General features: G+C 40.7%; 1 protein-coding gene across 2 annotated transcripts in view; it reads left to right on the top strand.

The window, feature by feature from the left end:
• HEBP1 (heme binding protein 1) overlaps nt 1–22,992 on the top strand; it is a 52,137-nt gene that overhangs the window by 11,661 nt on the left and 17,484 nt on the right. For both annotated transcript variants that reach the window (XM_069231125.1, XM_069231124.1), the window contains one exon: nt 20,040–20,178. In XM_069231125.1, the coding sequence (XP_069087226.1) occupies nt 20,091–20,178 (88 nt within the window). In that variant the 5' untranslated portion in view covers nt 20,040–20,090. The remainder of the gene's footprint in view (nt 1–20,039; nt 20,179–22,992) is intronic.

Genomic DNA, 22,992 nt, shown 5'->3' with positions numbered 1-22,992 from the left:
TGTCATGATGTGGAGTTCTTTGCTGTGGACTGGATGTATGTGGTTTATTGTATAATAGTGTTGGTGAGTTGAATGATGTGGTTTGGTCTCTAACTACAGGGAGTGCAGAATTATTAGGCAAATGAGTATTTTGACCACATCATCCTCTTTATGCATGTTGTCTTACTCCAAGCTGTATAGGCTCGAAAGCCTACTACCAATTAAGCATATTAGGTGATGTGCATCTCTGTAATGAGAAGGGGTGTGGTCTAATGACATCAACACCCTATATCAGGTGTGCATAATTATTAGGCAACTTCCTTTCCTTTGGCAAAATGGGTCAAAAGAAGGACTTGACAGGCTCCGAAAAGTAAAAAATAGTGAGATATCTTGCAGAGGGATGCAGCACTCTTAAAATTGCAAAGCTTCTGAAGCGTGATCATCGAACAATCAAGCGTTTCATTCAAAATAGTCAACAGGGTCGCAAGAAGCGTGTGGAAAAACCAAGGCGCAAAATAACTGCCCATGAACTGAGAAAAGTCAAGCGTGCAGCTGCCACGATGCCACTTGCCACCAGTTTGGCCATATTTCAGAGCTGCAACATCACTGGAGTGCCCAAAAGCACAAGGTGTGCAATACTCAGAGACCTGGCCAAGGTAAGAAAGGCTGAAAGACGACCACCACTGAACAAGACACACAAGCTGAAACGTCAAGACTGGGCCAATAAATATCTCAAGACTGATTTTTCTAAGGTTTTACGGACTGATGAAATGAGAGTGAGTCTTGATGGGCCAGATGGATGGGCCCGTGGCTGGATTGGTAAAGGGCAGAGAGCTCCAGTCCGACTCAGACGCCAGCAAGGTGGAGGTGGAGTACTGGTTTGGGCTGGTATCATCAAAGATGAGCTTGTGGGGTCTTTTCGGGTTGAGGATGGAGTCAAGCTCAACTCCCAGTCCTACTGCCAGTTCCTGGAAGACACCTTCTTCAAGCAGTGGTACAGGAAGAAGTCTGCATCCTTCAAGAAAAACATGATTTTCATGCAGGACAATGCTCCATCACACGCGTCCAAGTACTCCACAGCGTGGCTGGCAAGAAAGGGTATAAAAGAAGGAAATCTAATGACATGGCCTCCTTGTTCACCTGATCTGAACCCCATTGAGAACCTGTGGTCCATCATCAAATGTGAGATTTACAAGGAGGGAAAACAGTACACCTCTCTGAACAGTGTCTGGGAGGCTGTGGTTGCTGCTGCACGCAATGTTGATGGTGAACAGATCAAAACACTGACAGAATCCATGGATGGCAGGCTTTTGAGTGTCCTTGCAAAGAAAGGTGGCTATATTGGTCACTGATTTGTTTTTGTTTTGTTTTTGAATGTCAGAAATGTATATTTGTGAATGTTGAGATGTTATATTGGTTTCACTGGTAATAATAAATAATTGAAATGGGTATATATTTTTTTTTGTTAAGTTGCCTAATAATTATGCACAGTAATAGTCACCTGCACACACAGATATCCCCCTAACATAGCTAAAACTAAAAACAAACTAAAAACTACTTCCAAAAATATTCAGCTTTGATATTAATGAGTTTTTTGGGTTCATTGAGAACATGGTTGTTGTTCAATAATAAAATTAATCCTCAAAAATACAACTTGCCTAATAATTCTGCACTCCCTGTAAATGGTGTGGAATGGAAATGTGTGGAGTTGAATTATGAGGCGTGAAACTATGTGGTGTTGAGTGGAATTATGCTGATTGGAACTATGTGGCATGGTCTGGAGTGTATCTATGTGGATTGTTGATATGTGACTGAGTGGTTTTATGTGGGGTGTGTTTATGGGATATAGAGCAGAGTGTAATTATGTGGAGTTGAATCATTTTATGTTGAGTGATATTATGTGGAGTGAATTATGTTGGGCATTGTTAAATTGTGTGATGGTGAATTGTGTGGCAGTGTCTCACACTAAACATCCAGGTATGCTACACGGAATTGGACCTTTTGGATCAACTGACAGAAAAATAGATATTAAGCAATCAACGGGAATTAAAAAAAATAAAGATCTGTCTGTTCCCTAAAATAAAGTGTACGTCTAGGTGCCCTTCTGCTCCCTATACATTAAATAATGATACATTTTTTAAACATCTTCTCTGTGGTCACCTTGTATTACTTTCAGTATATTAAAAATATTAACAGAACCTAGTAGTAACCATTTGAACTGGTCAACATAAGTTTTCATTATGAAAGATAATTTCCACAGGATCCCACAATTTAGTAAAGCAGGGATGCCGGTAATAGAATTCTGGATGCTTTGAGGCAACTCCACTCCATAGGGGGGGATTGTCTCCCCCCTCCCCCCTCCTTTGCTGGAAACCACACTCCGGCCTTTTGGGAGTGGAAACAGGTAATGCACTGAAGGTGGAGGGATGGGAGGGGACAGCATGCACTTCCTGCCACAGCAGTAGCAGACTTGAAATGTGCAACTAAGTTCAAACCAGCTGGACTCGACCTTATGAGTGCCAGTGCTCATGGCTGTAGAAAAGACAACATGGGTCTAGTGAATGTAAGAGCGCACAGGACTCTCAGGAAACAGCTCTGGCTGCGGCCTTGAGAATGCGGGTGCGCACGGTCTCTTTACAGGCTGTCAATAAACATTCCTCACTGAGGACAAATCTGAACTGGGTTAATGCTTGGTGTCTCATAAGAAAGTCCAAGCCTCGGAAGATGTGAGAATGATAGCAATACAGTGGGTCTGCAGTATCTTCAATACCTTAGTTTTATTGAGAAAACCTGTAGCAAAAGTGGCACCGACTGCTAGAGATCAATCCCAACTGCCACTGCAACATTCCACCTAATCTCCCCAAGCTTTTTGTTCTACATTCCACACATTCCAACCCATGATACCACACACCTCTTTCCCAATAAAAAAAAACAAAAAAAACAAATGTTCAATGGAAAAGAACCAAATGTAGAAGCTAATAACTCAGATATATACGTAGATCAAGAATACAATTGAAATTCAACTGTTAATGTAGTAAGTAACATAAAATAAGTCAACACATTATTTGTCAGTTACATAGTCTCAAATAAGTGGAAACCTTCCTTTCTCTCACACTGCGACGCAAAGCCTCGTCCACATTCTCTTGTGCCTTATGACATACCATGGCATCTCCAGAGTCAAAATCATTCCCAAACAAATACCCATTGCAGTCTTCCAAACACTTCTCATCTCACTTACCCTCAACACATGGCTCCTCCCACCTACAGATTGACAATTGTCTTACATTCTATACTCAACTATCATCCAATTTCACAGCATTTCTCAAAATCTTCACAATTTTCCTTGGTTCAAGCCATTGTTATTTTCCCTTCTCAACAAATCCAGGTATCTTAACACCAACACTTTGCCCTACTTTCAATCCATCAAGACTAGATCTGACATTATGGCACAATTTAACACGCGATTGAAAATCCAGCACCTTGTTTCTCACCTCCATATCACACTTCATCCCAAATTTCACACAATTTCTTTACATTAACCACCATGGAACCAAACCAGTGGACGGCTTCCTTCCCCTTAACAATTCAAAAGGCATCTTCCCTGTCACGGAATGCGGAGAAACTTTCTTAGAGCCTGTCTCCATGGAATAGCAGACTTACAAGTCACTTGTATAGTTTATTTAACAACTCTATTAAATCTCTCAACCAGACCATTTGAAGAAAGGCTATACAAAGCCACCCTCACATGTTTGATACCATTCCTTTCCAGAAATGCAGCCCTTTTTGCAGAAGTAAACTGTACACCATTATCTGACACAAGTGTCTCAGGAACACCTTCTCTGGCAAATATATTTTCCAAAAATTCTATCACAGTTTCTGTAGAAATTTTGTTCACAAATTCAACCTCTGGCTATTTAGAAAAATAATCAATTAAGGCAATGGCATATGCTTCTCTTGTAGGTTAAGTAGAAAACGGACCTATAAAGTCAATATCCAGTTTCCTCCAAGGCTTATCTGGTAATTCAACCAGTAATAACGGCACCGAACAAGGTTTATCGCTCATCATTCTGAGCATTAATAGTACAATTTCTTACAAATCTGTCAACCATCACATCCCCACCTGGCCACCAGAAAAATTATTTTACTTGCCTCTTGTTCCTGGACATCCCACTATGACCAAGTGACTCCTTCTTACAGTAATATCACATACCCACTTCGGGGAATTATTCTGTCACCCCTTAAAATTACATCTCCCTCTGAACTAAGTTCGTCCTATAGTTTCCATAAGGCTGCACTCTCACCCCTCCACAAATGTTCACTGGGCCAACCATTAATTATATATTTTTTTTACCAATGGCATTTCATCATCTTTCGTCATTTCTTTCTCCCATACTTGTTCAGATAACACAGTTTATTCTGATTCACCATTTGACTCCAATCCCGACAATACATTCGCATACGTATGCGCAACATCACATTCCGTATCAGCGCATCCATCTTCAACAGGTAATCTGGACAAACCATCAGCAATAAAATTGTTTCTACCAGGTATATACTCTACTTCGAAAACATACATTTGCAACTTGGAAGCAAATCTTGCTAGTCTAGGTGGTAAGTTCTTCCCACCAACTGGTTGCAAAATATTCACCAGATGCTTATGATCAGTGCATAATTTGAGCTTTACACACGTGGGTTTGGATCCCATCCTCATCGCCAATGTGGGAATGAAAGCAATATGGTGGGTATTCAGTATCTTCAATACCTTCTTTTTATTGAGAAAACAGGTAGCAAAAGCGGCACTGACCGCTAGAAATCAATCCCACCCGCCAACTGCCACCGCAACATTCCACGCCAACTCCCCAAGCTTTTTGTTCTGCATTACACATTCCAACCCACAATACCACACAAGTGCCATGCGCCAACTCTCTTTTGTGACGGTAATCAATATTTTTGTTCTTAGTTTTTAACTCCACACTCACAGTGCTGCAGAAACCATGGAAATATGTTTTTTTTTTTTTGTTTTTTTTTAATGGATGGAAGGCACAAGAGAACTTTTCTCATGCCTCATCTCCACCTCCCTCTCCTCCCATGCCCCATCATATGGCAGAGCAAACCCATGGCACCACCACAGCTGAGCCTGGAGCCCAGAGGCAGCGCTGCCCTAACAGCAGAGCTGCGTATCCTAGCAACTTAAAACAAGAGGAGGGGCAAGCAACGAGAACGAGTGAAGCAACGACGACGGAGCAAAGAATGAAAACCAAAACAAAATAAATAAAATTGAAATTTAGGGTCGTCTTATTTAGGAGGAGTGTTTATTTCTCTAACCTCAGTGTGTCTTCCTGCGGGAGAGCAGCCCTCTTTTGCCCCCAGTGCAACTGAGCATTCGCCGACAGGTCTAACTTAATGTCATAAACCTGCATATTGTGTACATGACGCATAGTGCTCGGCGAACTAAAGCACCAAAGATGGTGCTCCCCTGCTGCTCTTTATCAACGCAGCTGAAGTCTCAGCTGCACTAGCAGCCCAAAAAGAATACTAAGGAGGATTAGAAAATAAAAAGATTTACAGGGCTGTTGGAGCTTGGTAACACAAGCAATTCATATGAAAATGGTTAAAGCAGGCTGGGTTGTGTGAAGAAGAGGTTTTGCTTGGCAAGCAGCAAGGGGAGGGAGGTGGTGGTGGGGGGAGGGCACAAGGAGATTTAATATGTAATAAAATGTCAGCAGCGACAGGTGTTTTTTTCTTTTTTGGGTGGTGGGGGGAGAACGGCATGGCCAGATGAAGTGATTTACAAATATAATTAAAATTAAGTAACTCTGCAGACACGCAGGGGAGCAACTACAAGCTTGGAGGAGATAACAACATAGCCAAAAAGCACTTGGAGCAACAGGAAATAAAATAGTGCCTGACACAGATATTATAATGGGACGAGTGGAAGGGTACAAGTACTGGGGGTGTGCTCCGTAGGAGTAGACAAAGCAGTAAAAGGTGGGACATATGGGAAAGATTAACCACTTAGAAGCAAGGATTTTTAAATGACACTGACATAAACTAATGAGAAGCAGTGGGCTGACCTGAAGCCCACAAAGTATATACAAGAGGTCTTGAATGTAAACCTAAAAAGGAAGAGGTTCCACTGGCTTTAGACCATCACATATACACAGTAAACATAACTGGCTGGAGTTGAATAATAAAACAAGAAGGTTTTTATTTTAAAACGGACCCATAAATCGGAGGGAGTATAAATCAGTACAGTGTCGATACATGGGTCAACCTAATTAATAGCTAGCTGTGTTTACCTTTAAGAAGTTGGATTTGTAACACTTCGCCCAAGACCACAACAGAGAATTAAGTTGGCACAACCACTGTGCCAGGGACCAACCATCTTTTTACGTACATTGCTTTTTGGAGTTCCAAAGATAGATTTTTTTTTTCCATATGAGTTTATAAGCTGTTGGTGTTATCCTCATCCTTTTTCCAGAGTGAAATAGTGCAACACGTTATTTATGTATTATTTTGGCACATTTCTTTCATTGATTTAGCCAGCCAGACACAATTCACCCTACTCACCCTAAGATGCTTTCCTCTTTGTTGCTTGTGCACTCACGTCAGTAAACTCTGAAACATCAGTTCAAAGGTCCGCTGAAATAGTGTTCGCTCATGTGCCATTTGGTATTGAGTCTTTTAACCGTTGTGCTATTCCCGTTTGTTTAGAACTACACATCATTTCAATAGCTTCCCAGCTGATGCTGAAACTGGGGGCTCAGACATGGATCTGAAAAGACCATCAATTGACTCTCCCCGACATTTGCTGGTGTTTATGCGATGATTACAGCATATGTTCAATGTTTAATATTCAAGTGGTTTGTATAGACTAGTTTGAATGTAAATTGCTTTAATGCATGGGAGATCTTTGTAGAGATTTATGTGTACGAATGGTTGTGCTGAAGACAAATATTTCTGCATTGTATGGCCAGTTGTCCACTGCTTGACCAGAGAATTCTATGCAACACTTTAGTCTACGGTGTCTTTCTATAGTGCCTGTCAGTGATGAGTGTTTGGCTGCATTTTGCCAGCTATATGACTTTGTTGTCTTGTGCCTGTTAGGGCCTAAGGGTTCTGTTTAACGTGCTGTCTGACAATGACCATTTGCAGGTCTTTCTGTAATAATGGTGTGTGATATGCAGTTGAGAGTACTATTGGGAATCCAACTAAAGCATGGGTTATCCGACATATGTTAGGTGTGTGTGGTAAGTACTGTTCATTGTAGTAAACTGTTTGTGAACATAGGTGGTGTACGTTGGACTAAGGCTACAGCTGGGGTATATATAATCGTGGTCTACATTAGGGCTCCCTCAAGGGAGAATATCCGTCCTACAGCAAAGAGCCTAGTAAACAATAATAAGTGGAACATAAACATTTTAGAATCCTCATGATCAGCTAGAGGAGGTAAAGGAGATCAACTTGATGTAGAAATTTAATTTCCTTGTTCCAAGTTTAATGATTTAATACTGGTCTGCATAGAGTACGTGCTAGAGAAGTCTTAAGAGTCATGACCAGTGTACTCTTTTGGACAGCTGTAGTTTCTCTTGGTAGTAAAGCAGACATAGGACCTGATTACAACTTTGGTGAAGGGTGTTAATCTGTCCCAAATGCGACAGATATCCCTCCCGCCCTATTACGAGTCCATTATATCCTATGGAACTCGTAATACGGTGGGCGGGATGTCCGTCACATTTGGGACAGATTAACCCCCTCTGCCAAAGCTGTAATCAGGCCCATAATGTCCTGCGTTCTTGAGTTTTGCTTTTTTGTGGAAGGCAGTGTGACGTCCTGTTGGTTGTTGTAAGCAGAAGCGCACGTTTGCTTGAAATTTGATATTCATGAATATACTGACATGGTAAATTACCTCGTAGATAATGAGATGTGACTGGTACAATTTTCATTTTATAAAGTACCGATTACTTTAACGCTTAGATAATGTGTAGGATGGTTTATTTGGCATTCATAAATGGCAGCCTGCTAGTGACGTAGTCTCACCCTCTCAATATATTTCTTTTGAGTTTCAAGGAGTGAGCTAACCGACCTACAGATGAATTTTGACTGCACACAATTCATGCTTCCAAGTCCACACATTTTTGCTTAGTACATTCTTAAGTAAAAATGTAGATTTTCTTAGTCATTTATGAAGGAAAGTCTTAATTTTATTAAACACACAGAGGCGAGTATCACGCTTTTCTTTTATTGCTAGAATTGAATAGCAGCAGTCAAGAAATAAATAAACTACAAATCCCATGCGGTGAAGGTTACAAGGCAATGAGAAACAAATCGTAGTACAATGTGAACAACCAATTAGAACAACATGTACAGTATAATGATGTCACTTGGCTGCAAACAGCTCTCTTTTCTTGCTTGAGAAGTTATAAAGTATGGAATAAAGGCAAACTAGACAACATAATAATCAGAGCCATGATAAAAGAAAGAAGTTCGTGACAAAAGTTAATAAATCCAGGAAACAGTAACTTGTAGGAAGGAACAGAAGTGAGTGGATTCAAAAGTAGGTTTGGATAAGGAACATCGTGTCTGAGTCCAGAAGGACTAAATGCAGAATTATGAGGTAGATTGTGAAGAAGCCGGAGCCACTGTTGGGGTGGGGAAAAAACAAGAAGTTAAAAATATTATGGTGGGATAATACTTGTCTCCATGTCTTTTATAAAATTAAGACTTTCCTTCATAAATTACTAGGAAAATCTACATTATGCTAGTTTATTATGCTTGTTTAAAGCAAATTAATCACAGTTGAAGAAACATTGTCAACAGGTTTGCAATAAAACACTCTAAACACATTGTCATTTGATTAATCAGCCGATCTGAGGATGTTATCCAAATGGGAACCCACCCAAAAGGCCTTAGAAGCTATAGCTCCCCTGGAAGAATGGGCACCAAAAATGGAAATATCAGTACCCTCTATGGACATGATCCATTTAACCCAAGGTGCAAGTGTAGGGGAAGACACTGGTTTCTAAGGTTTTCTAAAGAAAATTAGGAGTTGTGATGCGAAGGATGTTCTTGGATCAACAGTTCTCTGTTCGTAAACCTTTAGACATTGTCCAACACAAAGTTTGGGATGGTCAAGAAAATAAGGGAAAAAAACACTGATGTGAGGTTAGTTTTAGTACGTCTGAGCACTGTGAACAAAACACATGTTGGAGTAAATTGACAAGAAGAAATGTCTAATGCTCTAACATCGGAAAGTCTTTTAATAGAAATGAGGCATAACAACATTGTCAGTTTTGCAGATAATTTCTTTAGAGCAGAGGTCTCCAAACTTTTTAATGCCGAGCCCCCCAGTTGAAAAATAAAAATCACTGGGCCCCCCTTCAGAATGTTTCACAAATATTTTATAAAGATGGCAATGTTTAAATATGTCTAGATATATTTAAACATTGCAGGTAAGTACTGCTGCCACTTTAAAAATGAAATAACATGTTTCGGCTTAAAACAAAACACTGTTACCTGTGAAATGCTTCTTTTGGCCAGAGCCTGGCGCCCCCCTTGGGATCACTTGAGTCCCCCCTAGGGGGGCTCGCCCCCCAGTTTGAAGACCCCTGCTTTAGAGAGAGAAGATCATCAGACCGCGACAAAACAGATTTAAAACAACATTTACATCCCATAGTGTACTGTATTTAGGAACAGGGGAATTAGAAAATGTTACTCCCTTTAATAGTCGTCAAATGAGTGGGTGTTCTCCCACTGGTTTTACATTGATGTAAGGATGGTTGGAAGAAATCGCTGACCTATACAAATTAATTGTGCGATAACTTTTCCCTTTAGTAGCCTCTGCCGCTAGAAAATTAATAATGAAAGTTATATTTTCTGAAAAGGGATCAGTGTCTTTTCCTATACACCAGCTACGCCATAAAGACCAAGCTGACTTGTAAGCCTTCATAGTTCCTGGAGCCCAGGATTGTTTGATAGAGTTTGAAGTTTCTGTCGAAATGATTGGGAAAGATTGAGAATTCCCGAAATCTTCCAAGACAAAAGGGTAAGAAGATTGTGTATGACAAGGTTGTGAGGACGATTCAGGGGATCCAACAACAGGTTTGGGGGAAAAAAGGGAGAAGGATGGAGAAATCCATAGACCGTTCCAAGGGTTGGGAACCACACCTGGGATTGCCAGAACGGAGCTATGAGCACCAGACCTGCTTGTTGTCGTCTTACCTGTGCGAGTAACCTGCTAATCATGAGAAAAGGAGGGAAGGCATAATTCGGAGAATTTGACCAGTCCTGTAAAAAAATAAACTGGGGCTAATGCTGATGGATCTGGGCGCCAGCTGTAAAATTGATAAAGTTGGGAGTTGAGACGAGAAGCAAAGAAATCTATTATTAAGGGACCCCATTTGTTCTGAATTGTCTGGAATACAGAGGAATGAAGTTTCCAATCGCTGGTGTCTTGAAGATGACACAAATGCCAATCTGCTACAGAATTTAGATGGTCTGGTAGATATTCTGCATGGACCGAAAGCAAAATTCCCCAAAACCTTTTGCTAATTCGGCTAGAGGTTTGGATTTGGTTCCCCCTAAACGGCTGATGTACCTTACCGCCTAAATGTTGTCCATTCTAAGAATAGCACAACGAACTCTGTTTTTTTTTTTGCAAGGCTTCTGAACGCAAAGGAGCCAGGAAGCATCTCTAAACAATTGATGTCAAGAGGCAACCTAAAAATGGTTGAAGTGCTTGAGGTTGATGACTAGTCGCATCTTTTTGTTTTTCTTTTGTACTAGAAAAATTGAACTGATGAAACCTGAGCGGTTGGGATGACAAGGGACGATTACTTGTTTCTGTAGAAGGGACTGTACCTCTTGAAATGAGGTTTGACATTTCTGTTGAAAACTGGGGAGGATTTGGAAGTGCAGATTGAAAAGGTTTTGAGTAAAGTTCGATAACATAACCTTATACTGTGTTTAACACCATAGGGTCTGAGGTGATAGACAACCATTTTTGGAGAAAAATGTGAAGACTGACCCCTAAGGGAGTAAGGCCAGAATGTAGATGCACCTGTTTGAATAGTGTATCTCGAACTTTTGTATCCTCTACCTTCGAAAGCTTCTGCCTCTTTGGGGGTAGAATTGAGGCTTGAATTCTTGATTGGAGGAGTTGTAAGATCCTCTGGAACCTTGGTTGTAACCATGGCTGGCAAAGCAGTTCCTGCCTCTGCCAGCCCTGGCGAAAACCTGTTGGGAAAACATATTTTTTAAAGACTGGTGAGCCTTGTTTAGTGAAGCAAAGGTGGAAACATATTTGCTTAGTTCTTTTACAAAAGAATATCCAAAGAGGAGGCCTTCCGCCTTAATACCAGGGTCCACCACCACTAAGTTTACCAATTTTGGATCATATTTCAGCAAAAGGCCTTTCCTCCGTTCATGAATAAGTGCTAAGTTGGCATTGCCGAGTAAGCAAAAAGCTTGTTGGACCCATAGAGACCGTTCCCCAGGATCAGTTTTAGCGTCTTCTAACCTGGCCGCATCTGCTAGGTCGAAAATACACATTAGTGGACCAACCACTTCCAACAACTTGTCCTGGCATGAAGACCATGCCACATCTACACCCTTGCGGGGATCCTTTCCAAATTTTGAAATGAAGGTAAGGAGGGATGGCTCAATAGTAGGGGTAGTTGTAATTTTTTGTGGAAGAGAAGGACGGGGACATTCCGACCTCAGCTTGGCTCTTTTCTGCTTATCTAGTGGAAAGTGTAATCTGAATGTCACATGTTCCCCAACACGACCTGCAGGAACCCACTCAGTGGAGTTCGGGTGGTGAATGTTATTAGAATCAAACATTGGAACTCCGCCGAATCTGTGACAGTTTTGGGTCTTGTAAGACCTTGTAGGGTGATTTGGTTTTTTTTAGCAGGGAGGTGATAAAAGCTCTCTGTTTTCATTATCAGATTTATCAATGTGTGAATTAATATCACCCAAATCATCATCCGTATCTGGAATGGTGGAAATTATAACAGGGGAAGAAATATGTTTAGTTTTTGATTTACATTTTGTCAACTATTTTTGCTGTTCGTGAATATTCCCCTCCTTAGAAGGAGGCCTGTGAGGAGCCACATCCTCTGCCTTGTGAGGGAACCTCACTGACCAATGGCTTCAATTTATGTGTTTTTTAGATTGATTTATAGTTAACGGGTGTTTTCTATTTTCCCCTGCAGACTGGGCCAAAATCGTCTTTGACATTATATTAAAAACAGAATTTGCCAAATTGTTTGACAATTCTTACAGAGTCAGAAACTGCCTGTTGCACAGGCTTGAATAAAGTCCTTTAAATCATCTTTTACTGCATGTTCATCTTCAGTAACCTCCTGCAGCAAAGGCAGCTGTCAATCTCCATAATTACTGATAAAAGGAATTGAAAAATGCAGGAATAAAGGAAAGCCAGAAAGGATGGGGTTAAAATCTGTTGGTATTGATTATAGGAATGAAACTCCGCCTGTGGGTGGTAAAATGAGGCCGATGGGCGTGAATAAGGGTGGGACCTCCGAGACCTTGTTGCTAAAACAGAAGTGAACGAGGCTCAAGTTAAGCGGGAATAGAATACGCTTACTGGAACTAAAGAACAAATATTTTGAAGAAACCTGCGCTATACGGTGAGTATGAAGCACGACGTTCCTCAGAAGTGACAAAAAATGGCGACTGCTGAGGAACACTTTTGTAACCGGGAGCGAGGGATACTGTGCTTATGAACTGTGCGGCAACATGCCAACTGCAGGGAAATGAAATGAAATGAAATGATGCAAGCGTGCAGTAAGCGAGATTTATAATATCAATATAAAACCAATAACAATCGCAATAGGTCAAATAATGTAGGATAAAAAAATATGAAGTACCTAACGTGACTGCGAGCAGCAAGAAAAAAGGGATGTCTGCAGTCAAGTGACATAATTATACTGTATATGTTATTCTGATTGGTTGTTCACTGTGTACTACGATTTCTTTTCCATTGGCTCGTAACCTTCGCCACATGGGATTTATAGTTTATTACATTCTAGCAAGAACAGAAAAGCATGATAGGAGCCTCTGGTCTTGATATAAAATTATCTATAATGAAGTAAGATTGATTTTCTTAGTCCTTCGCGTTAAAGTTATGAGATAACAGCTCTGCAAAGGTAACTGAAATGGGTCAATGGGTCCTGTGATTCATGTTAGAAATATGTAATTCATGTCTCAAGAAAATCTGGTGGTAGATTAAGCAGTGGTCTGATGAAGTTGGTGTTTTGGGTGATAAAAAAAGTGAAGTAAAGAATCAAAAGAAAATCTCTAGTTGAGGTGAGACATTTTAGTTTTGGACTATGGTATGATCCATGGTTCTGTGTCCATTAGTGTTTCTATCTCCGTGGGTGAAGGTGATAAATTCTGGCTTACATGACTGAGTGTGCTAGTCATGTTGCTGGTCTTTTAACAAGCTTTTAGTGGATTTTGGACATCTAACATGGCGGGCTTTATTGTATCATTAGAAAGGTTCTAGAATATGGATAAACATGTGGTTTGTGTTTCTGTTGGAGTTGGTTTATGTAGTGTGTAGCAGATGAGAATTTGAGACTGTTATTTGAAGGTTTTGGTTGGGTGATTGTAGTGTTAGTTTTCCTTTGTATCTTTGGGATGTAACTTTTATATGTTTGTCCATTTTGTTATTTTATGTTGGCATTGGCTCTGCTAGCTTAGGAGTGTTGTTAAGTGCACTGTAGCAAATGTTCCTTTACCTGCATGTCTCGATTGAGTGTTGTGTATAGATTGTTTGATGGAAGGACTGAGTTAATCTGTACCTGTTGATGTGGTCCAGAACTTTCTCACTGTGTTCATGGGTATGGCCATCAACTTAGCTGATGTTTGGGGATAGAGTTCCACAGTGTACCAACCCTGACCTAGATGCATTTTGTGGGCTCTGTTGTACAGAGGAATTGAAGGAGACATCCAGAGCATGATCTAAGGTGGCACTTTGTGTTGTACAAGACAGTATTTGCTTCAAGAAATGAAGGGCCCGTCTCAAGTGTTTCTCTGTGTGTGAGTTGAATGCTATTCCAAAGGAAATTAGGAGGCAGTGAAGTGCTTTTATAGCTGGTGTTATGTGCTCTGAGATTTCATGTGCACAATTGTGGTTTCAATTTGAACCTTTGTAGTCTTTAAATTGAATAGGATGGGAAGTTAAGGTCCACCACACTTGCATAGGCTAGTCTGGTCTTGAAAGGACAATGGACATGTTTGCTGTGACTCTTCACAGGTAAGCCATAAAGCAGAGGACCTATTCCTCCATCTGTACGAAAGAAAACGTTTTTTTACAACTTTGTTGATTTGAAGTGTCAGTATGAGACCTGTGTCTATTGAAACACCAAGGTTTTTTGTGATTCTGCTAGGATTGGGAGTTTTGTCAATGTTTGTTGACCAAGTAAGGAAGTTCAAGATTATTATTTATTTTTGTGTGGATTGAGTTTAAGGTAGTGTTCTGCCTTCCTACTTATCTCCTATCGGAGCTTACAGAACCTCTCTGGAATGCACTTCTGAGTTCAAAGGAGACCTTTATTGTTGTTAATTCTTCCCCACCCACAAGTTATTGAGAGACGAATTAATAGACTTCAAGCACACGTTCAAAAGAGTAAAAGTAGTTGCAGCAATGAAAACAAAATATATCACAGTACTTCTCAATTGCAATGTACACCGCAAGAAGATTATATGAGGAAAGCATAAAAATTAAAATTCATCACCGTATGAGCAAGTAGGACCTATCTTCAGCTTCATCTTTCTGGGGTCTGCAAGTTGATGACTCCGGTCAACTGCGAGAAAGAGATTATCTACCTACACGGGAGACTGGAAACTGGCGCCTAGTTCCAGCCTGAAGTCAAGCAGATTCGAATCTAACTCACTGTAGCCCAGAGTCATCCTTACAAAAGCGTGCCCCCTCCTCTCAGACTCGGGAAAACTACGCAAGCCATTGGAGACTGGCCAGATCTCCAAGACTTCTCCTCTTCCCAAGCCTGAGCAGAAAGGAAAACACCAAATGTACTCTCTCTTATCAGGTCTAGTCTGGTGTGAAGAAAACAGCTTGGTTCATCTTGTGGAAAAACATAGCTTGGAAAAATACAGCTTGGATTCTCAACTGCAATGTCTAACTCCACGTTAAAGGCAATAGGCAGCTAACCTAAATATCAAATGTAATGTCTAATGTCATGTCAAAGCCAATAGGCAGCTGAGCTGAATACAAAATGTAATGTCTAATATCATGTCAAAGCCAATAGGCAGCTAAGCTGAATACAGCATGTCAAAGCCAATAGGCAGAATACAGAATGTAATGGCTAATGCCATGTCAAAGCCAATAGGCGGCTAGGCTGAACAAAACATACAATGTGCTACTCTAGTGAGCACTGAGCAACTAATATGCGCAGTGGTGAAACACAAAGTCATTGGTCAAACACAATTAATAGCATCACATTCCACCCTATGACCAATGAATTTTTGTTTCACATATCTCTTGTTTCAAACAACAAAAAAAAAAAAGAAAACATCAGCACAAAAAAACATTATCAGCAATTCAGATTGGAATGATCAAATCAATCACTGTAAAGCAATAGAAGTGGATTAACATATTGAACTCATAACCTTTCACATCAAATACATCTACACAGAAAAGACTGAAACTTTTATACTCTGAATGAGATTATAGTGTCTCTAATTCAACAGTGTTTCTAGAATAGCAATTTGATGTAGCATGAGTTCTACTCATGTAGAGGTGCACGGTCCACCTGAAAGGTTTGCTGGAAGGGAAGTGAAAGTCAGAGTTCCATACGAAAAACACAGACAGTTAACTGTTAAGGTTGCTTAGTTCCAGTGGAAGAATGCAAACAAGTTGAACTTGAACTGAAGGCGCCATTTGCGCAAAATGGATCCATGGTGCTTGCACTTTACTCAGTCAGGTTCAGGTTGGGGGTTCGGTCCCTTCCCGACCCCACACGCACACACCCGAAGGGGGACCACACAGCACACTCAGGGACAGTGGCGGTACGTGATAGGATCTGCAAAAGAAAAAAGTATGACTTTTCTTACAAATAACATTTGTCATTTGAAATGTACCCTTCCTCTTCTTTTCCCTGTTTTATAATCAGCAGGACGTTTTTGGGGCCCTTTGTTATATTTTCTGCAGGTTCTGGAGGGTCACTTAGGGCTTCAACCCACACCTCAGCACTGAGGTTTTTATCTGCTGCACCACAGCTTCCCTTTCCTTGCACTGTCAGAAGGGCTGGGGCAGACTCCTTCTTTACCAAACCTCCATTCACTGCACTTTTGACAAGTTGGGCCATTCTATCTCCAATTTGTATGAATGAATCAGATTATTTTCTAGGTATCAGCATACTTTTGATTTCTCCTTGGTAATCTGCAGCAATCACTCCCCCTAAAACCTGATCAATTTGCCATATCTGTCCTGGTAACTTTCCTCTCTCCAACTGCTCTGTGACTGCTTGTGGGACAGATTGCTCTTGTGCGTGCTGCACAGTTTTTATCAAATCTAGGGGAATGTGCATCCCACTCATCTCTGCCCACCTGTAAGTGGCTTTTTCTCCCAGCTGTTCACATTTCTGGTGCACCCACTTAGCCATCCCCACTAAGTCAGAATTCTGGGTGTACACTTCAGACTCTGAATTTTTCTCTTTAATATCTGCAAGGGAATTGAACCAGTTATGCACAAGCCATGTGGAAAACCAAACAGCTAAACCATTGGCAGTGAACCAAGAATCAGTGTAAAAATGACTCATCTCAAGCAGCTCTTGCTTTAAAATCTGATTCACATTGTACAACACTGTTCCTTCTATTGTGCTAGAAAACAGCATTTCAGTCAATGAATCATTAGTCAAACAAACATGCTTTTTATCCTCAGTGGACACGAATTCAAATGGTGCACTCAATTTCACTAGTGACTCTTTTACCTGTGGTACTCTAGCCCTGTCTTGCAGGTACCAGATCCAGTGTATGATCCGAGCTAGGGGCACTCTTTTCTTCCCCTGTTCCTGATTTACATGTAAATCAGTGTTTCCCTCTTGCACTGCGCAGAAATCTAAAGTCTGAATTATTTTATTTGCCAAATCACAAGCGCGCAGCTGCATATAATTTTTCCTAGTGACCATATACCAAAGTGTTAGGATTTCACTCAGATGAGGGCTATTCTGTTTCCAAAAATCAAACAAGCAAATGAAACTCGGTGTCTCTTGCTTAGTGCAAACAGTAAGAAACTCTAAAATCTTTCGTTTTACTTGTGCATTTTGCGATGGTAACTCGTAAATCACATTCTGAGCTCTGTTCTCTGTGTTATCAGTTAAGGAATGCACTTCGACTGCCAAAAAACCTGGCTCACACGGAGGCTCAGACTGGCTCACAGCTGTCTTAACCCCCTCATTACTGGAATGGGAAAAGACAGATTCTTCTAAAACAGCATTTTTATAACTTTCAGCATTATCTTGCATTGATATATTCTGGCTAATTTGCTCACGTAAATTCTTATTTTCATGTTCCAACTGCCTACATTTCTCCTGCATTTTTCTGTAAGCAGATAAAAATATCCAAACCCTTCTGTCCAAAACAAAAGGAACATCATTTCTTTCAAAAGGCACATTTTCTAAATATGCTTTATCACAACAAGAAAACATGTTTCTCACAGCACCATCAGGCAGTTTAACTACACATGCATTTTCAAACATGGTCTGCCGTGCTTCTCCAAACAACAAAAAACAATTACACTTTTAAATTGTGCACGTAGAAATCTATAATTCGGCCCCACTTCTGGTACCAAAATGTTCTGCCTTCCTACTTATCTCCTATCGGAGCTTACAGAACCTCTCTGGAATGCACTTCTGAGTTCAAAGGAGACCTTTATTGTTGTTAATTCTTCCCCACCCATAAGTTCTTGAGAGACTAATTAATAGACTTCAAGCACACGTTCAAAAGAGTAAAAGTAGTTGCAGCAATGAAAACAAAATATATCACAGTACTTCTCAATTGCAATGTACACAGCATGTAGATTATATGAGCAAAGCATAAAAATTAAAATTCATCACCGTATGAGCAAGTAGGACCTATCTTCAGCTTCATCTTTCTGGGGTCTGCAAGTTGATGACTCCGGTCAACTGCGAGAAAGAGATTCTCTACCCACACGGGAGACTGGCAACTGGCGCCTAGTTCCAGCCTGAAGTCAAGCAGATTTGAATCTAACTCACTGTAGCCCAGAGTCATCCTTACAAAAGCGTGCCCCACCTCTCAGACTCGGGAAAACTACGCAAGCCATTGGAGACTGGCCAGATCTCCTAGACTTCTCCTCTTCCCAAGCCTGAGCAGAAAGGAAAACACCAAATGTACTCTCTCTTATCAGGTCTAGTCTGGTGTGAAGAAAACAGCTTGGTTCATCTTGTGGAAAAATACAGCTTGGATTCTCAACTGCAATGTCTAACTCCACGTTAAAGGCAATAGGCAGCTAACCTAAATATCAAATGTAATGTCTAATGTCATGTCAAAGCCAATAGGCAGCTGAGCTGAATACAAAATGTAATGTCTAATATCATGTCAAAGCCAATAGGCAACTAAACTGAATACAAAATGTAATGTCTAATATCATGTCAAAGCCAATAGGCAGCTAAGCTGAATACAGCATGTCAAAGACTATAGGCAGAATACAGAATGTAATGGCTAATGCCATGTCAAAGCCAATAGGCGGCTAGGCTGAACAAAACATACAATGTGCTACTAGTGAGCACTGAGCAACTAATATGCGCAGTGGTGAAACACAAAGTCATTGGTCAAACACAATTAATAGCATCAAAGGTAGTTATTAATTCTTAGTGATGGGTGATTTTTACTGATAATAATGTATCTTCGCTGAGATAATGTCACAAGTATGACCAAATGGTTTTATATATTTTTTGTTTTAGTGAGGTAAGAGACTTGATATTAATATTGAAAGATAGTTGGGAAAGGCTGGATCCTTCATAGACTCCAAAGAGTAGGTTCTGGGGTTTTGATAAAAAGTCACCTATACATATACTTTAGGTTGAGTTAGGTTTAAATGAAAGGTGCAGTTTTAATACCTTGTTCGCGATTTTGAGTTCTCCGCAGTTGCAGTTGAAGAGGTTTTTGTGGTAAAATGTCAAAAACCACTGACAGATCCATGAGAATTAAAATACATGCACAATAAGAGCCTGCTTGTTTGGAAAGGTCTTCCCAGATAGAGGTTAGTATGGATTCCATGCTGCTTTTAGGTCTGAAGCCCATCTGATCGTAAGTAGGGTGTTTGTTTCAAGTAGATCTTGTAGTTGGAAATAGATGGCCTGATAGGGTCAGGGAAATTGGATAGAAGTCTGTTTTTGGGGGGTCTGAGGGGCTGAAATTTAGAATTTGCAGCAGTTTTCAGAGTTAGATTTTAGATTCCAATCAAAAAGGTTATCAGCTTTCTTAATTGTGTTGCTAGTGTGTCACAAAGTTGGATTGATTTAATTTGACCATGCTTTTAAATTTCATGAAATATTTGAACTGACAAATATTCCTTGCTAGGGAAGTTACTTTGTACCAATAGCAGCTGTAGCCTATGCATGCACGAGTATCCGTTCTCAGACACCAGGTATTCACATAAAGGACCCTCTGTTTCATGCCCTCACAGGTAGAAGAGCATGCAGGGGCACCTGCAGGCCTGGAAGTCCTGACTCGAATTTGATTGGGCTGATCGAAGTTGCGAGCAAGGGACAAAATAACCTCTTCTCTGCCCCTGAGGGTACTGTTGCCTCTTTGCACTCCGAGATCATGAACCTCTGCCACACTTTTCTTCACTGTTTGTCAGACTGGTGTCACTACCCTCTGGCCCTCAGTGGTCATCCCCTGTCCTACTCGGTACCTCAGGGTTGTGTCATTCTCAACTCTAGATCTCTGTATTAATCCCAACGCTGCTGTGCCCTCAGGGGCAGTGTCACTTTCCTCTGTGGCCTTCAGTGTTCCTAACCACCCCCTTCCATTTTGTTTTTATCCCCAAGGATGGCGTGGCCTTTGAGGAGCGAGTGTATGATGGTGGGCAGTACGCCACTATGGAGGTGGAAGGGAAGCCTTTTGATGAAGCCTCAAAGGAAGCAGTTCTCCAGCTTCTCAAGTATGTGGGTGGAAGCAATGACAAAGGTGAGCTTTTACTGCGCTACTCACCTCAGGAAGGGGCCCTCTCACTCTGCATGTGGAGCAACAGAATCATTGTGGAGTGTCTATCAACAATGCATTGTAGTATAGCATTTTATATAGCACTTCATACTCTATTATGGGGCGCCAAACTCCTTATCGGATGTATAGCATGATACACCATGGGAGTGCGTGGTTGGAAGGATGTTGTATTTGTTGTTGTGAACCTACGTGGCAAGCATTTTGATGTCCTGCATGAGTGACCACGGTCACTCATCTTATCTTCAGGTGTAACAGTGTGAGGGAGGAAAGAAGTGTGGGAGATATATGCAGAAAGGTGTAATTGAAGTTGGTTGCTGCTTATGGTTCATACTTCAGGTTTCGAGTTATGTTTATGATTTTGCTATGTCTTCCAATGTATTTCCCAAGCTGACTGCATTGTTTCGGTTAAAGGTTCTGAAGAGCCTTGTAAATGTGGCCGATGAGGCAGCAGACACATTTTGGAAGGACGGGCGAAGAAGAGAGGGAAATGGAGTGAGATGTCTGACAGGATGGACAGTATTAAAGTCACCGATGGCGTGAGTGTGAAAGGTCTAAAGATGATTAAGGACAGGATAGAGTGTTACATTCTTCCCTTATGTGATCGTGAGATGTTTAGAGTTAATAAAGCACAGGATGAACGTTTTTAGTCTTTCCTTATGTAACCATAAGTTGCTTTATTGACGTTGGATAATAATGTGTCGTGCCCTGCAAGGATGCACTGTAGTCGAGTCCTCTGGGGTACCAGCTATTTGCTTATTCAGATTTTGGTATTGAGTGGTTAGTTAAGCTGGCGTGATTGCATTTGTTGTCCTGTAACGTGCCTGACAGGAGTTTTGGCTTACTGTGGGCGTTTTATCTTGCCTCCAAGTTTCTAAAAGTGAACTATAGCCTGTACCAAATACAGTTGGTAGTGCGCCCATCTAATATTTCTTCCCGTCTAATTAATTTAATTGCGGTTTGTGTGCTACAGTTTTCTGGCTTGCACTGAGTTATGGTGGACCATGGGGTCCTTTGCTGTACCATTCCATTGCTGTAGCTTTTAATGCGTGTGACTTGTTCAGTCTGTAGAGCATGGAAAAGTGGATCTTTGTTCACTGTTGGATAGAGTGCCTCCTCTTGTTTAATACTGTTTTGTGGTGGTGGTTGTAGAGGTCCGATAGTCTGGGGTCTTTATCTTGGTAATAGCCAGGCTGTCACATTCTTTCCGTTTTTTGTTTTTTTTGTGATGTATTCTTCATAACTTAGCAAGGAATTCCAGCTTTTTGGTACTGAGAATGAATATTCTCTACTGTACTTTTTTTTTATACAAAGGGGCAACCAGTCTAACTGTTATTTTTTAGTGTAGTGTCCTACTTTGAGATTATCGTTGGAATTTTAGTTGTAGGTAAAGTAGGAATTTCCCATGGAGTGCGTTGTGGATGATGCAGAGTTTGTTGCTAGAAGGGAGGATTCGTTTTAGCTTCTGCATTGTGTTGAGAGTGCTTTAGTAATTTCATCAGTATGCACAATTAGAGACAGGTTTGAGTCCATGGTTCCTCCAAGATTTCTCACTTCACTCAGTGTTGCTAGAGGAGCTTCCTTTTCCACGAGCTACATTGAGTTGGGCTTTTGGCTATTCTGTTATCGTCTTTGCAGAGTTAAGCTTAAGATGATTGGTCGACATCCATTCATCAATGGCAAGGATGCATTGTAGAGTGTGAGCGTGTTTTTGTGTGTGTGTATATATGTCTATATATATATATATATATATATATATATATATATATATCTATATATATATATATCGGCACAACATGTTTCCCTTGGCAGGAGAAAACTTGCTGTACATCCAAATCCAGTGCAATATACAAATGTTTTTTTTTTTTTTAATTACAGATTTATTAGAGAGTGGCAGGCCGCCAGGGACCCAACGCGCTTCGGCTCTCACAAAAAGAGCCCTGCTCACAGTTGGGCATTACCTTCCCCATACACCTTTTTAAAGTGACCACATGCATTAAAAACATACAGAATAGACTTCTATAACATCCCCAAGTCTTTCTTCACACTCCATCCCCAAATTTTGTTCAATATTAGAAATACAGATTTCCATAAGCCTGGATCTGCAGCATGTGAGATATTACGAAGTTTACAAAAATGTGCATATTGTGGAGAAAATTCATCTGAAATTGAAAGTTTCTTGTTGATTCACCAATAGTTATCATTATCAACATAGAGGTCCTTAGGTACTGCAAAACAAGGGGTTCACCTTCACCTTGTAAGATTCGACATATATTTCTCGTATAACAATACTTTCCATTTTCTCAAAGCCATATGTCAAAGAACTTCCCATTTAAAATTGAACCCTAATGGGAAAATCCCACAGAGAATGCACGTTACAGGGAATATTAATCTAAAATAGAATGAAAAGTTGTTAATTACCCAATAATTAGCATTGCCAACACAAAGTCCCTTAGGAACCACAAAACAAGGGGTTCAACTTTGCCTGGCAAGATTCGACATATATTCATAATTAATCGTATAACAATACTTTCCATTTCTGCAAAACCATATGACAACGAACTTCCCATTCAAAATGAAGTCCTCATGGGCAATGTCTCTTCAACCCTGTTTGCCAAAAAGATTTTTTTCTCCTTACAATGTGTTGTTCATTCCACCATACTGCATTTCTCAAAATCAGTGTTGTTATTCTATAGCACTGATACTCAAAGTACAGCCTGTGGGCCGCATGCGGCCTTCCTGACCTTTACATGGGGCCCTTTGGTGTACAGCAGCACTCTG

Source organism: Pleurodeles waltl, chromosome 4_2 (assembly GCF_031143425.1).
Source record: "Pleurodeles waltl isolate 20211129_DDA chromosome 4_2, aPleWal1.hap1.20221129, whole genome shotgun sequence".
NCBI classification, from domain to species: Eukaryota; Metazoa; Chordata; class Amphibia; order Caudata; family Salamandridae; genus Pleurodeles; species Pleurodeles waltl.
This window is presented reverse-complemented; position numbering and strand designations above follow the sequence as displayed.